At 41.4% G+C, this 15,982-nt stretch overlaps 1 protein-coding gene across 1 annotated transcript in view; it reads left to right on the top strand.

The window, feature by feature from the left end:
* The window catches only part of LOC148755841 (interferon-induced very large GTPase 1-like), a 34,507-nt gene extending 21,617 nt beyond the window's left edge, over positions 1 to 12,890 (top strand). The window contains exon 2 of the mRNA XM_088791616.1: positions 561 to 12,890. Coding sequence (XP_088647742.1) covers positions 563 to 7,849 — 7,287 coding nt within the window. The 5' untranslated portion in view covers positions 561 to 562 and the 3' untranslated portion in view covers positions 7,850 to 12,890. The remainder of the gene's footprint in view (positions 1 to 560) is intronic.
* Positions 12,891 to 15,982: the final 3,092 nt, after the last annotated feature.

Genomic DNA, 15,982 nt, shown 5'->3' with positions numbered 1-15,982 from the left:
TTTTTCCAGCCGCAGATCTGGCAAGGTTTTGATTCCTGACTTTTCCAGTGTTGGTTCCCCATTTGGTTTGGTGAGCTTCTTTGGGGTATCATTGTTAATATATATATGGGTGTGTATATGTATATGGATGTGTGTGTATATATATATATATATATATTCCTTACCTGCCTTTACTTTCTGTCATTAGCACAATCTATTAATTATCTTTGTCTTTTGCTATTGCATATTGCTAAATAAATTAATTAGATATTGCTAAATAAATTAATTAGTACCTCTCTAGTGCGTGCTCTTCTTTCTTTTTCCCACACGACATTACACTCTGGAAACTAAAATGGCAGTCCATGTTCAGAACACCCACAAAGAAGTCTTACACACACACACACACACACACACACACAAATTTTTAAGCAGTGTTAAAATGTATTTGTTGAAACAATGAAAGGAGGGGATGAAAAAGCCTTAAAGACTTGCATCTTTACTACACTAACCCTGTTGGCAAATGTGGCTGACACTTCTTTAGGGCACGACACAGGCTAACTGAGTATCTTTTGTTTTCACAGCCATGGACACAGCAAAGTCCACCGCTGATGAGCCCCTTCTTAGAGGCAAAAAAGGGCAAGATCTCCAACAGATGCTGAGAGATGTAGGACTGGCGGTTGAGTACTGGTTGCCCAAGCTGCAGGAACAGCTGGGTGTGACCTGTGCCCAGGCCTTACAACACCTAGAAGACAAAGACCTCCAGCAGCTGAAATCCCAGGCACAATATCCCTGGGAGAAAAGGGCCCTGGAGAAGCTGCTTAACCTGTCACACTCAAATAGTCTTTCAGAGTTCCAGGAGTCTCAGGTGGAAATGACAAAGAAAAAGAAAAAGAGGGCAGAGCAGGTGCTGCAGGAGCTAAAAGACTTACTGTCAGAAGGAAGACAACAACAAGAAGAGGCAGTGAGGAAAACAGAGACAGAACTGAAGCAGGCGATGGAGATCCCCAAAGAGTACTGGCCACCCCCTGAAAAGTGCCTAAGAGAAGTCATGGAAAAAATGCAGAGACAACTCAACCTCATGGAGGGGATACTGTCTCACAGGCAAAACCTCCCAGATAGAGATCTGGTGAGATGGGCATCTAGAGGACTGGCCCTGCAGGGAATTTACAAAACCAGACACCAAAGGGACCTTATAGAGAAGAGAGAGGAACTACTCAGTGTCCCCAAGGAGTTCTTACTCTTTGGCCCAGAGCAGGACACAAGAATGGAAACAAAGGAATTTACATCTTCTCAAGCAGAATCTATGTTCACCCAGACATTACAGAAGATGGGCATCAGCGTAACTGCTCGAGCCAAGGGCGGCGGTTGGGGATTTAGCTTGGAAGCTGGTATGGATTACAGCAAACATTCAGAATCCAAGGAAACCCATCAATCACGTTCTGATCACTCTTATTTCTGCTCTACCAAGTTCATCTATTTCCCACTCGCCTCCTTTCACTTTCGCATTGATCAGCTCCAGTTCTCCAAGGCTGCTCTAAAGGAATTGAAATGCATTGAAGACATCCTGGGTCAACCTGCAGGCCCAGACAGACTCCCCTTGCTAAGGCACAGGGCTGAAGCTTTCTTCCACAGGTTTGGCTCTCATGCTAACCAGGGCCCCCTGCACCTGGGAGGAATCTACTGCTGGAAAGCCATTTCAGAGGGTTTCCGAAGTGAGCAGATGGCAGAAGTGAAACAGCAGGCAGCAGAGTCCCTGAATAGCTACATAAGGGGCAGCTACAGTGGCTTTGGAGTGAAAGTCGCTGCAGGTGTGGATGTGTCAGACTCTCATTCAAACGCATCCTCCCAAAACACAACCTGCCAAAACCTTCAAACCAAAGTCCAACTATCTGTGGCCCACACAGGGGGCCCACCAGAAGCAAATAGCTTTCTGCAGTGGAAAGCTGGCCTAGTTGCCAGTAATAAAACCTGGTGTGTCATTGACCGGGGACTTCAGCTGGTGCCTATTTGGGACATCATCCTCTCCAGTCACAGAAGGAATTTTAAGGATCCTCTTCAGGTAGCTAACTTCCTGAAAGACAGCTACACTGCTCTGACTGGCCTCACTGCCCACATCCAGGATGGAGAAGAATTATTGAGTGTTGGGAAGGAGGCTAGGGTTTTCCTAGAGGAAGTGAAATCCTGGGAGGTATCTGATCCAGAAGAGCAGCTTAAAAGGCTGGTAAATTTCATGCAAATGTTGAGTCAAAAAATTAAAAGTTATGACATTTGGGTTAACATATGCCTCACAGATGCGGCTCTGCAGAATTTTCTGATAAACACTGTTAACTTCTGCAAAGACTCTTCCATTTACAACACCAAATTTATTAAATCTCAGTTGCGCAGCCTTTTGGATCCTCACATCTACAGAGTGACAAACTTTCCTCAGGCTCATTCCATCATGCAGTGGGTCTTCCACTCAGAGTCAGAGGGAGAGCATATCAACATCTCTGAGTTTTCTGAATTAATTAAAATCTTAAAGGAAACACAGAATGACCTCAGGGAAGTGAAGGCCGAATCTGAGTCTGCAGAAACAGTGGAGGAAGCTCAAAGAAAGGCCACTTACAAAGTGAGCTTGTCTCTTGGCTGCTTCTTGAATTACCTCCAGGAAACAGAGCAGCCAGACACACAGCTCTTGCTACTTAACATTGCAGCTGGTGCAGGATATCATGTGGGAAACCACTCTTTTCAGTATCTCCTGGGGTGTGATGAGATAGACTTCCTACTGAATGAAATGCAAACTGCCCAAGATAAATACCAGGAGCTCAAAAATATTTGCACCTACAGAGCTCAGGCATTCCTGATACTCATAGGTCTTACAGCTACTGCAGGAGTCACAGCTGTGTCTCCAGAGGAGAAAATACAACGCTTGGCATTAATAAGACAACACATGGGCCAATCTTTGCCTAAAGAAGTTGTACACATCCTCACCAAACTTGAAGAAGATCATAATTGGAAAGACCTAGAGGAAGACTTGAGATTGCTCATTGACGGGAATTATGAAGCCACCATCTCTTCACTGCAAATGGAGGAGGTGAGAAAAAATTTGCAAAGCATCTTCCATGAAAACAAACAGCCCCATGAACCACATGATGATGAAAATAGCAAATGGGAAGTCATAGAAGATGGAGCCTTCCAAGAGTTACTCCAGCGTTTAGGCCTGGAACGTTCCTATCCTAAAAGGATTAGCAGAGCTGACTTCCATCTGATCTACAAGGCTTCTGTGTACAACAACCAGCCCAGTTCTGAACGGGAGCTTCCCTTCTATTTCCTGCAGAAACTACTGATGCTGGATTATGGGCTGAGATACCTGGTCTTCAGAGATGACAGAAACACACAGAATGAAGTCTATCCAAGTGCCTTGAATCAAGAAAATGAGGCTTTTGATCCATATGAAGACTTGTTTGAAGACACAGAGGCTCCTGCTAATCCTTCAGCCACTAATCGTAGGCCCCATATTCATCCTATGGATATTCAGATGGCGATTCTTCACTGTGCAGATGATTTTGCCAGACAATATATTCTGGGCAAACTTGCCATTTGTCAGTTTGCCCTCCCCTTTCTCATACCAAATCCCTGTAGTTCTGATATTGAATTCTCTCTCTGGTCTCTCCGTCAAATTAGAAGAAGCTGGCAGGAAGCCAGGAAATCACCAAAAGAGAAAGAAAATTACAAGAATAAGCAGATGTGTTGTGTCTCTACCCCCATTGTGTCCTTTATTAGAGTTGGAAATGGTTTCTCTGCTTCCAAATCTCAGATCATGAACTGTCTCCTCAGTAAACGTAAACATGATATCTTTTTTCACCGACACTGCAGAGGGAGCAGCAAAGACTGTCTCTTGATGGGGGGCGTAGTGGAAGTCTGCTGGTTCTGTCCTGGGGGCGAAGATGAGGACAGATTTGACAACTGTTTGACCTTCACCAATCTTCATGGAGACGCAAAAGAACATAAGAAGCAACTCACCTTCCTGCAGGAGGTCTCTTCTCTCATTGTTGTCCTCATGTCAACTTCAGATGACAATAAAGAGAACCGGAAAATTGTCCGTGATCTGAGTCAGTCACCAAGACCTCTGATCTGTTTGCTTGATAACAAAGAAAAAACCATGGCCAATAATTCTAACCAGAAAGTGGTCATTGGGATCAGGAACAGAAATGAGGCGGAATTAACAGAGGAGCTCGCGACTACAATCAGACGTTTGCTAGAGCTCTCACACACTGCTCTGAGCATGGAGGACTGTTCCCAGATTGCTCGCAAGCAAGGATTCTTTATTGATGAAGACCAGAGAGATTGCAGGGAAGCCAAAGAAAAAGCAGAGATCCTAATGGCCCTTCTGAAAGAAAAGAAGATATCTCAGGTGAAGGAAAACTTTCTACCCCTTCAAGGACAACTGTGGCACCTTTGGTGTAAAAAGGACAAAGAACTCTATCACCTGAGAGAAAAGGGGAATCGGAGCATTGAACAACACAAATGTGAGATTGAGACAGAAAAACAAAGAATACGGCGCCATCAGTTGACCAGAGCCTTTCCTCTCAATGATTTAATGCGCTCTGTCCTTGAAATTCTCCAAACACATTCAGAAACTCACAGCACACTCTACTTTTTCCAATGGCTGAGTATGTTTTTGAACAACCTGACTGCAGGACACTTGGAAGAACTGAATGAAAAGCAAAAGTCTTTGTGGTCATGTATACAAACAGAAAAGCAAAAGGCACCAAATAGCAACAACCTGAAACGTTGGCAAAATAGGATAGAAGCTATCTCCGTAGAGATTAATGACTGTACCTTGGGAATTGAGCAACTTCTGAGAGAGGTTGGCCAGATCTATGAAGCGCTGGAAGAAGCTTCTTCCACAAAAGATACCGTTTTTCTCTCCCTTCCCCAGATTGCTGCAGATCTAATGATATCTGGTGTTCCCATTGAGCTGATGGATGGGGATGCTTCCTATATGCCTCTAAAGTGGGTGACAGCTCTTTTTGACAAGCTCTCTGAGAAACTTGGAAACAAACGACTTTTTATTCTCTCTATCCTTGGCCTGCAGAGCTCAGGGAAGTCCACCCTGCTGAATGCACTCTTTGGGCTGCAGTTCACTGTCAGTGCTGGGAGGTGTACCAGGGGGGCCTACATGCAGCTCCTGAAGGTGGAGGAGACATTCTCAGAGGAACTTGGCTTTGATTTTGTGCTTATTGTGGATACAGAAGGGCTTCGGGCCCCAGAACTGAGCAACAAATCCAAGAATCGTGACAATGAGTTGGCAACCTTTGTCATTGGACTTGGAAACTTGACTCTGATCAATATTTTTGGAGAAAATCCATCAGAAATGCAAGATATTCTCCAAATCGTTGTCCAAGCCTTTTTGAGGATGAAACAAGTAAAAATTTCCCCAAGTTGCCTCTTTGTCCATCAGAATGTGGGGGAAGTTACAGCTAAAGACCAAACTATGGAAGGACGAAGGCGCTTAGAGCAGAGACTGGATGAAATGGCAGCAATAGCGGCTGAGCAAGAACAGTGCTCAGATGTAACCTGCTTTAGTGATGTCATTAAGTTTGATGTCAATACTCATGTCTACTACTTTGCTCACCTCTGGGATGGCAATCCCCCAATGGCCCCACCCAATCCTCGCTACAGCCACAACGTCCAGGAACTGAAAACTAGAATTCTTATGACTGCAAAACAGGAATCCAGGGGAAGCATCATGAAGATATCAGACGTAAAATCACGAGTTCAAGATCTATGGAGAGCCCTGGTGAATGAGAACTTTATTTTCAGTTTCAGGAACACCCGAGAGGTCATGGCTATGAGCAAATTGGAAACCATGTATAACAACTGGACCTGGGAGCTGAGGAGCCATGTGCTAGGCTTACAGAACCAGCTGATCAACCAGGTTCAGAATGGAAAAGTCCAGACACTCAGAACAAGCACAATTGAGGTTCCAGTTGCAGAAAAATATGAAGCCATCAAGCAAGAACTTGAGAAATATTTTAATGAAGATCCAGAGAGTGAAATACTGATTCAGTGGAAAGCAAATTTTGAAAATAAGCTAATGATCCTTAAAGAGGCACTTACATTAGACAGCCGAAGAAAGATCGAAGGACTTATAAATTATAAAAAGGGTCAGGAAAGACTGGATAATGAAAAGTCTCATTATGAAAAGATATTATTAGAAAAAAGCCGAATATTGGCTTCAACTGTAAAGGACAAAGAACTGAGTGATGAAGAGTTACATGAGAAATTCAATCAACTTTGGGAAAAATGGGTCTATGCTGTGTCCTCAACTCAGGCTCCAGTCACAGAACCTGACATTGATGTGGATGCTGAAGGCATCCTTTTGGAATATTTCAAAAAGGAGAGAGACAGGGTGAACATACTGAAGAAAAATTCTGGAGAAACATTTCATATCAATTATGATGAACATATCAAAATGAATAAGAAATTTTACTTATATAGAATGTCATTAAATGTGCATGATAAGGAGTCCATAGAGCGGACCACTGAGCTCATTATTTCAAGGTTTACTGAAACTATTAAAAACATTCAGAGGCAACAACATGATTACAATCCAAGTTATTTCCATGAAATCCTGAGAATAATAGAAGAGGAAGTGAAATCAGCCCCCACTGAGGAAAGGTACACATTTACCAGTAAATATAAAATTGACTTATCTTTGTGTTTATTCCGAAGCGCAGCAGAGAATTTTAAGGAGATGCACAGGGCATTCAAAAGAGCAAATGATCCTGTAAACCATCTGGAAAGCAAGAAAGATGATTTTTTCATGAGTTTTAAGATCTCTTGTCAAGGAGCAACCTCAATCAAAACATTTGTTGATTTTCTGTGGCACAAACTCACTCCTGCTGTCTCCACTGCCATATGGGGGAAAATGGCTCCTCTAATTGCTGGAGACATGCGAGCTAACTGCTCTGCATTCAATGGAAACAGGGCTAACCTGGAGAAACACATTCTTATCTCTCTGGCAGAAAAAGAAAATTTCGATGATTACCTGGAGTACCTTCATAAGCCAGAATCATTTTTTAGGAATTACATTCAAAACCATATTAAAAGATATTGTTCAGACAAAAGTGAAACAATGAAGACTTTTTTAAAACTAAGTTTAGATGACATCAAGAATGTCATCCTGTTAGCTATTCATGAATCCACAGCAATAGCTAAAGATAAAAGCAGCACTGTGTCTGGGTGGTTGGATTTGTTCTGTGATCACCTGGGAAGTAACTTGATCTTTCCACGAAATGACTTGGTAAGCATTGAACACCAGGAGATAAAAGATATGGAGTTTCTCAAAGAAACCATGACTGAAGCTTTGGATCCCGCAATGAAGACAGTAGAACAGAAGGGTTTAAGTATGTCTGTAGAAGAGATGATTCCTGAAATCCAGAAAATGCTCTCTGAACATCTCTGTGGGTGCTGGAAACAGTGTCCCTTCTGCAGAGCAATTTGTACAAACACAATCCCCACTCACGACGGAGACCACAGTGTTCCCTTTCACCGTCCTCAGGCTGTCAATGGGTGGCAATGGCTTGGAACAGAAGACTTGACCATTGACTACTGTACTAGTTTGGTAGCAAGTGATTGTTCATTTATTTTGAGTGATAACCACAGTTTCCCATATAAGAACTATCGACAGGCAGGAGGGGACTATGCCACATGGAGCATCACCCCAGACTCATCTACCCAGCCCTACTGGAAATGGTTTGTCTGTTGCTTCAGATCAAACCTAGAAGAAAAATATGAGAAAAAATTTACAGGTAGAGGTAAAATCCCTGATCAATGGTTCAAAATCACAAAGCAGGCTGTTCTTGATTACTTGAAAAAACAATAATACTCAATGACCAAAAAAGAGTACCAGAAAGTGAACAAAAGAGTTTTAGTACCTAAACACTCCTAAGATACCTCCTCCTCACAATGAAAACCTTCATTATTTCTATTTTTCAAATGAAACATCTAAAAATTTCAAGAGTTGAAGATTTCCTGTTGAAAGGACTTCATTTTTCTTTGTCTCAATTCATTCTGGTTTAAAAACAGGTTACTAAAATATAAACATATGAGAAAAACCAAATAAAATCCATTTAAAACACAATACCTACTTTATATGTTAAGCTATTATTCAGAATGTTCTTTTATTTTAAACATATATTATATAAAGTCTCAGAGAAAGTCATCCTCATTGAGGGAAATCAAAATCATTGCAGTCTGCTACAAATTTCTATAGATTAACTATACGATATGTCAAACCAATATATAGTTCTTGGCTGGAAGCTACAAATTGCCTTTTTTCAAATGTATTTTTTTCAGCCTCTGAAATTGTGAGAATAATTTATTCACCCTTGAATGAAAAAATATTCATGGAAAGTTCATGATTTCCAAGCATAGCGATATTTAGACATATTCTGTTCTGGGAAAGAACACAAGAGATTGACCAGGATAGAGCCTGCATCAATTCAGGAAACATTATCAAGCAAATATGAAAAATAGAAATTAAATAACTGTTTTTTTCCTCATTTAACCATCACCTTCTTCCCTGGCATCTTCTCAGTTCCCTGCACATTCTTTTAAAAATAATATGGTTCACAGGAGTTTAACTATTCAAAGCCTGGTGCCTTGTACAAATCAAAGAAGGAGCAGCTTTGGAACAAGGTTTATGACCAGTTGAAAGGGCTATGAACAATGTTTGACTTGGTTATACCATTAATGATTTTAAAAACTATTCCTTCAAGAGTAAAATAGCAGAGTATACTGTTTTTAGGTTCTGATATTTCAATAAGAAATTCTTTCTTTATATTACAATGGAAGGAAATGCTTATGTCTAAAACAGTCACCCTTGTGACTTTTCATACTATTGAGCCATAGGGTCACAATCAGAATAAAAATAAAAGGCACTCTGAAGACACCAAGGAATTGAAAGCCACAGAAATCACCATTCTGCAATCCTACACCTTCTGAAACAATGACTTATGCTAGGTTCTCAAAGCTGATGATCTAAAGGAATCCCAACAAAAAGAAGAAAATTTCTCATGTTGGACACAAGAGCATCCATTGGCTTCTACTTACAGGCACACTCTCTACCCCTCCATAGCCAGTGAAAACAGACAAGCCATGGAACAGCAGTCCAAACTTAGATCTTCAGAGGTGGGAGATAGCAGTGCTGCTTCTGCTATCTTTGTACCGTAAAAGGGCTTCAAGCATACTCCCAGTTTGAGGTCAAATGACCCATGTCTCCAGAAGAAATCCTGGGACAGAAAAATTATAAAGGATACAGGTGTTCTTCAGTAGTATAGTTTCCCTTTTGTTCTCTGGAAAATAGTCTCAGTAAGAGTTGAAATGACCTCCTCATAATATCATGTTGACATGGTGACAGAAACAGAACCACTGCAGAGCACGGTGCCTGTCTCTCACATCACTCACATCCTTGAAAATTGCAATATTCAGTTAACACTTGCTGAATGCTTTTTGTACTTTCTTATTATTATGTCTTATTATGTCTTTCTTATTATTATTAGTTTCAGGTGTACTAACAAGTATCATATATCATGTATTAACTTTGATTTTCAAGCCTAAATTGTTATGTGTAAACGAAAAATATATTTGATAAATTCTTCAGGTATTTAAACAGTGTGATTATTTGATAAGATTCAGAGGCTGTGCTCAAGAAATTAAAAAAAAAAATCTGGGAAGAAGTAAATTGGGATGGAGAGAAGATGACTATACAGGAATAGGGTTTTCTGATAGCAGTAGAGATACTAAAGCTGCCGTCAGGTGGGGTCAGGATTAAGGGGATTACAGTGCCATTGGATTAGGGTCACTGAGGGAGGAGCCCTCAGGGCCAATGGAGTTGGGGAAATGGAGACAGTAAGGATGAGAATCACATGATCAGAAAGAGTAGGAGACACTGGGCCCAGGTGTAGGTACAGGATTAGAGGTGGCCAGAGTTGTGAGGTCAGTAGAGATAGGACACACAAGGAATGAGTCTCTCAGAATCATTGAAAGTGGGGAACATAGAAACATAAAAATTGGGGGTCACCACATCAGTAGATATAGGGGATTTCCAGAGTAAGTAAGCAACAGACAGCAAGTGCAATAGGAATGGAGGAGTCACAAGGCCTGTAGGAATGGAGCTAGGAGGGTGGTGGATTCTAAAGCATGATCAAATCACATGAATAAGATGTGAGTTTCTTAAATGAAGATGAAAATTTGTACCAAGTTTTGAAGTGGTCTCTCTCTCTCTCTCTCTCTCTCTCTCTCTGAGAGAGGATATAAATCTGAGACAGCCTAGGGAACGGGGTGTGTTTTGGAGAAAATGTTTGAGTCTCCCCCAAATTCATATATTGAATCCCCAACTCACAATGTGATTTAGAGAGGGGGGCCTTGGGAGATAATTAGGGTATGATGAGTTCATGAGGGCAGGGCCCTCATTATTGGATCAGTGACCTTATAAGAAGAGACACAAGAGATCTCTCTCTCTCTCTCTCTCTCTCTCTCTCTCTCTCTCTCTCTCTCTCTCTCTTTCTCTCTCTCTCTCTCTCTCCCCACATGCATGAGCCAAGGGAAGGCATGAGCACACTGCAAGAAGGCAGCCGTCTGCAAGCTGGGAAGAGAGCCCTCGCCAGGAACCAAATCAGCCAGCATTTTGATCTTAGATGCTCCAGAACTGTCAGAAATAAATTTCTGTAATCTCAGAACCCCAGTCTACAGTTTTATGTTATGGTAACCAGAGCTGACTACAATAGGGTGTGTCTACAAATTGACTCCCTTAAGTTTTGGCATGCTCTTCCTTTGAACTATAGTGAAAGACATATGAAACATACAATTTTTCCCCTTTCCCTGAAAATTGTAATTCTCTTTAATAATTCTAACCCATCACGGAGGTCTGAAACAGCCATTCAGCCCTTCATGATAGTGCTGTGGTGCATGAGTGCACAAGGCAGTGAAGGAAAGTGTGTGCACCATCATTGACACTATCAATGATAATTACTAATGCTGCTATCTTTATAGTAGTGATGCCTATGAGACCTTGGGTATGTTATCTAACTTCTCTGAGCTCAAGTGCCCTGTCTGTAAGATACCAGTACATTTCTCATGCTATTGTTGGAAAGAATAAATAAATTGTTATGGAGAAAGCATTTAGTACAGTGCTATACACTGAATAAGTATTCTCTAAGTTATTGCAATGTTATATTACCTCCACCAAGTTCCTTATCCCTTTGCTTTTGAGTAACATTTTATTACAACCACATTGATAACTTGAGATAGTCTCATCTGGGCTTCAATGGCAGGAATATTCAATGAGGATTCCTTGGGAAATCACAGTTGAGGTCACAGTAAGTTCTAAATAAATGTGATTTTAACACATACCTCAAATACATCTCAAGATATTGATGTCCTTTGGTACTTTATCATTAGTTATACCTATTTCAAACAGTAATCAACCAGTCAAAGGTGTAGAGAAGTCACTGTCACAATTCTTTAACAGTATGGAGGATAGTGTGTGTTAGGTTCCTATAGGAAAGATAAAGAAAATTTGTCTTCATTGGTTGATGTGAGCTTTTGTCTATTAGCTTTTTTCTGTTACTGCATGTGAGGTGATGGTTAGCTTAGGGTTAAAAGAATTCTGTACTGTGATTAGGAGTTGAGTAAATTCCCCCTTTGGTCTCATTCTCCTGAGTAGGGAAGATACAACATGATGTTGCTTTCTGTCTGTGTCGCCTGCATCAGCAGATGAAGTGAAGATGTAGCTAAGTTATATCAGGATGACGTGACAGGCACGTTGCCAAGCTTTGGAAGATCTTGGGCCGATGGCCACAAGCAGGAACAGTAGATGTTGCTTGTCCGGATGAACTAGCCCTTCAGCCGGATAAGCAATATTTTTATCATTGACTGCTGAACCCTCCTGGAACTCGCCATTCCCGGAGGGGGAGGCAGAAATAAGAAGCTTGGCTCTAAGGTACATCTGAGAAAATAAGATAGACCTCAGTTGGCAGTGTAAACTTTCATCATTTGATCATTTGTCATTGGTGATTCTTCCCCATTCTAACATTTTGAAGACTTCCAGCAACATGCAGCTTACAACACCAGGAGATGTCCTGACATCCAGCCGTGGACATGGTGAGGTCTGGCTGGTTCCCGGCCTCTCCAGTGTTGTTCCCCACAGATAGCCTTCTTGAGAACTTGTTAGCATTTTAGAAGCTTGTATGCAGCTTGCAGCTTGTAACATCAGAAGATGCCCTAACTTCCAGCAACAACAAACACAACAGCAACGGCAACAGCAGCAACATTCCTGAGAACTTGTTAGCATCTTGAGAACTTATATATAGCTTGCAGCTTACAACATCAAAAGACGCCTTAACTTCTAGCAACAAAAACAACTTCTAGCAATAACAACGACAACAACAATGACAACAGCAGCAGAATTCTGGGAACTAGCAAGCAACAGTGAGATGCCTGAGTTTCTCTCAGCTGCAGACCTGGCAAGGTTTTGATTTATGACTTTTCCAGTGCTGTCCTCCCCTGGTTTGGTGAGCTTTTGACATCTACTGTAATAGTTACTATCCTATAAAACTTATTACTGCTTTTGGATACTCCTTACTGATGTTGTTTGTGTATTTAGCCAAATGATTTTTGAACAATAGTAAACATATGTTGGGATCTCTTAAACTTATATGTATGTATATTCCTTTGACATGACATTGGTATCAATGTGTATAGTTTTAGTCCTAACCACCTTTATTTTCTGTCATTAGCACATTTTTAAGTGCCTTTGTTTTTTTGTTTTTTTTTTGCTATTGCATATCGCTAAATAAACTGAATAGACATTGCTAAACAAATTGATTAGACATTGCTAAATAAATTCATTAGTCCCACTCTAACGTGTGTCCTCCTCCCTCCTTTCCCTGTTCGTCATTACAGTCGCTCAGAAATGAGCCTAAGACATAGATTCACGTCCAAGTGAATTATTAGAAAAGTTATCCCAATAGAAATTTAAAAGGCCAAGCAAGAAGGGGAAAGTAATCTAAAGTAAGGGAATATATTGGTAGGTACAAGTCAATTTTTCAGAGTTATGGAATGACAGCTTGCAGTTGAACTGAAGAACACAACCTTGGAAGTTAGACTGCTTGATTTTGCATAGAGCTTCCACCATTTTCTAGCTGTATGTCCTTGGGTGAGTTACTCAACCTGTCTCTGCTTCACTTTTTACCTCTACAAAATGAGGTGTGAGGACAACTTCCGATAATACATACGCCTGGCAAAGTGTACGTGATCCAATAATGTTAGGTGGTGGTAGTAATAGTAGCAGCAGCAAGAGCAGAAAAACTCATGTTAATAGAAGAAACTCTAGTAATTAATAACATTATTATCATTGCTATTATATTGAAATATAGTTATGCCAGGACCCCATCCTCAACTGTAAGCTCCTGAAGAGGTGGGTCCAAGTCTTGTTCGTCTCCATATGCTCAGCATCTAGAATGGTATTTACCCCCGTGTAGATGATGAACACTGGCTGTTAAATACAACGGACAGGACAAGCTTACTAGATATTGGAGGTGGAAATGGTGACATTTAGAAGGGAAAAAAAGAAATCAAAGATTATTCTGATATTTCAAAAATATAATGCAGCTGAAATTAACTAAATACAGGTCACCAATGGCATCTATTTTTCTAAATCCAATTTTTTATTCTCAATAATTTTACTTGCTGAACTGGCATTATTTTATCACTTCTTTCCTCCCTGAAGCACTTTCTTCACTTGGATTTGAGGATATTGCACTCTTGCTTTTCCTCCTACATCACTCTGCTTTACTGGGTCTTCCTGTTCTACTAGTACTCTCAGTGCTAGCAGACTCCATGGGCTCAATCTTTGGTCTTCCTTCTGTATCTAGACTCTCTCAATGTGTCCCCAGTCCCTGTGGCATTAAATACCACCTACATATTCATGCCTCGTAATACATATATCTCAGGCACACCGCTCCCCAAAAATCAAACACCTGCCTACTTAACACCTCCACTTGGATGTCTTAAAGACATATCAAGCTTCGCAAGCTCAGAAATGGATCCTAAATATCCTCTCACCCTGCCCTACTGACAGACTTCCTCATTACAGTTAAATGGAAAACCATTGTTTCAATTCATTGTTTTCCTGTCATTGACTTATCAGCCTCCTCTTAATTGCCTACCACCAGAATCTCCATTTTTTTCAAGAACACCCTTAGGCTTGAACTTCCCCACACTGTTTCAAATAAAGTCACTCCTTTGGGTAGAGCTTGAGGGCTCTCTGTTCCTATGAACTACCTTTTCCTCTGGGAACAATCTCAGAGCCAGTGATCCAGGCACTGGGTGAGGCCAGTGTCTTTAGTCTCTTTGGCTTCCCTTTCCCAGCGCGGAACCTCTGCTCACAGATGAGCTGACACAAGGACAATGGAAGTCCCAGTATTTTCAGCTGACCATCCCTACGGTAGGACTTGCGCACTTATAAGTAGGCCTGGGTAGAGGAAGGGAGCCCCAACCGTTTTGTATCACTATCCTGAAATTTAGCCTCTGCAACTCAGTGTTGCAGGGGGTGAGAAATGCTGGCTGCCTGACCCTGTCTCTTGAGATTCCTTATCTCTTGACTGGGAGCTTAGGGGACTGGAAGCCCCATCTTCTTGACCACACCTGCTCAGAATGGAGGAAAGGAGATGTCCTGGCCCATGCCATAGATTCTTTCACTGTTCTTACCGAATTTTAATAAATTTCCCTGAATAAATATTCTTTCCTTTGGGGTACAGACTTAGGACAAGTTCCAAGGAACTTTAATGATTTGTCTTTTTAAATCACTTTACCACTTATTGTTTCACTAAGGAATGGGTCCATAAGCTCCACACACTGCTATTCCAGAAGTAGGTCTTATAAAAAGGAACAGTTTAACAGAATCTATGAAAAACACATGTAAAGAATGCCATTAAAAATAAAATGCCAGTTGGAGGAAGCTGTTTGATTTTCTCTGTTAAAAATGTTCATGGGTCTTCTATTCATTAACCTGACTGACCACTTCCCTGAGCTTCCTTCTTCTTTCTCACCAGCTCTCCATTAATTCAATTTGCTTTTATTTCTGCTTCCATCAGCTTCCACCTGGAACAGGAATTGGACATCTCAGCATATAGCCCCAAGGATTGCAGCTCTGCAGGCTCCCCTGGAACCTCGGAGTTTGCAGAGGAAGCCCATCCCTCCACAGTAAGAGCTGGCACTTCTCATGCCTGGGATGATACTGCAGAAGTGTCTCCTCTGCAAAACAGTAAGTGCCTCCCTCAGAATGGAGGGAAGGAGCTACCTTACTACCTCTAATGGCTGCAGGAGTTAATTAGGATAAAATCCCAGAAGAACCCAGCTGGTGACCTACTGGACTAATAAAAGTGAAGAGATTATAACCCAAGAGAGCCACTAGAATTAGTTAGTATATTAGCAGAAGCCAAGGGAGTACCCTAGGATTGGATTTTGAGGGTGCCTGATCAAGGGAGCTAGAACATAAGGCTGGATATGCAATAATTCATTGACTTGTGGACACTTTGTCAGGATATGAGTTTTAATACTTAGTCAAGGACCTCAGGGGATTGGACACACTCACTGTAGTGCAGAGGCTCACTGAAAGTAGGGAGGCTCTTAGAAGTTAGAGAAATCAAAAGCCCACACTGAGCAGAGTAGAAATACCTGAGGTTCTTGGAAGATAATAAAGGAAAAAAATTAAACCATGACAGGAGGATTGGCATGCTGGGATGGTTATATTCTGTAGGGCCAGAAGACCCACAAGAGACTTACATTTCATGGCAAAGCCCAAAAGACACAACATTCACCAAGGCATTAGGAATGTGCCAATGAGCGGGCACCATATCACTAAGAAGTTCAGTGGTGGCTCTCCTCTGAAGGCCAGGGGTGAGGACAGAAGCGCTGATCCAGAGCTGGGCTCATTAACACCTATGGGGATGAT

The sequence above is a fragment of the Rhinolophus sinicus genome, chromosome 14, assembly GCF_057876585.1.
Source record: "Rhinolophus sinicus isolate RSI-liver-muscle chromosome 14, RSI-T2T, whole genome shotgun sequence".
In the NCBI taxonomy this organism is placed as follows: Eukaryota; Metazoa; Chordata; class Mammalia; order Chiroptera; family Rhinolophidae; genus Rhinolophus; species Rhinolophus sinicus.
The sequence above is the reverse complement of the archived record's forward strand: the minus strand, read 5'-3'. Positions and strand labels throughout refer to the sequence as shown.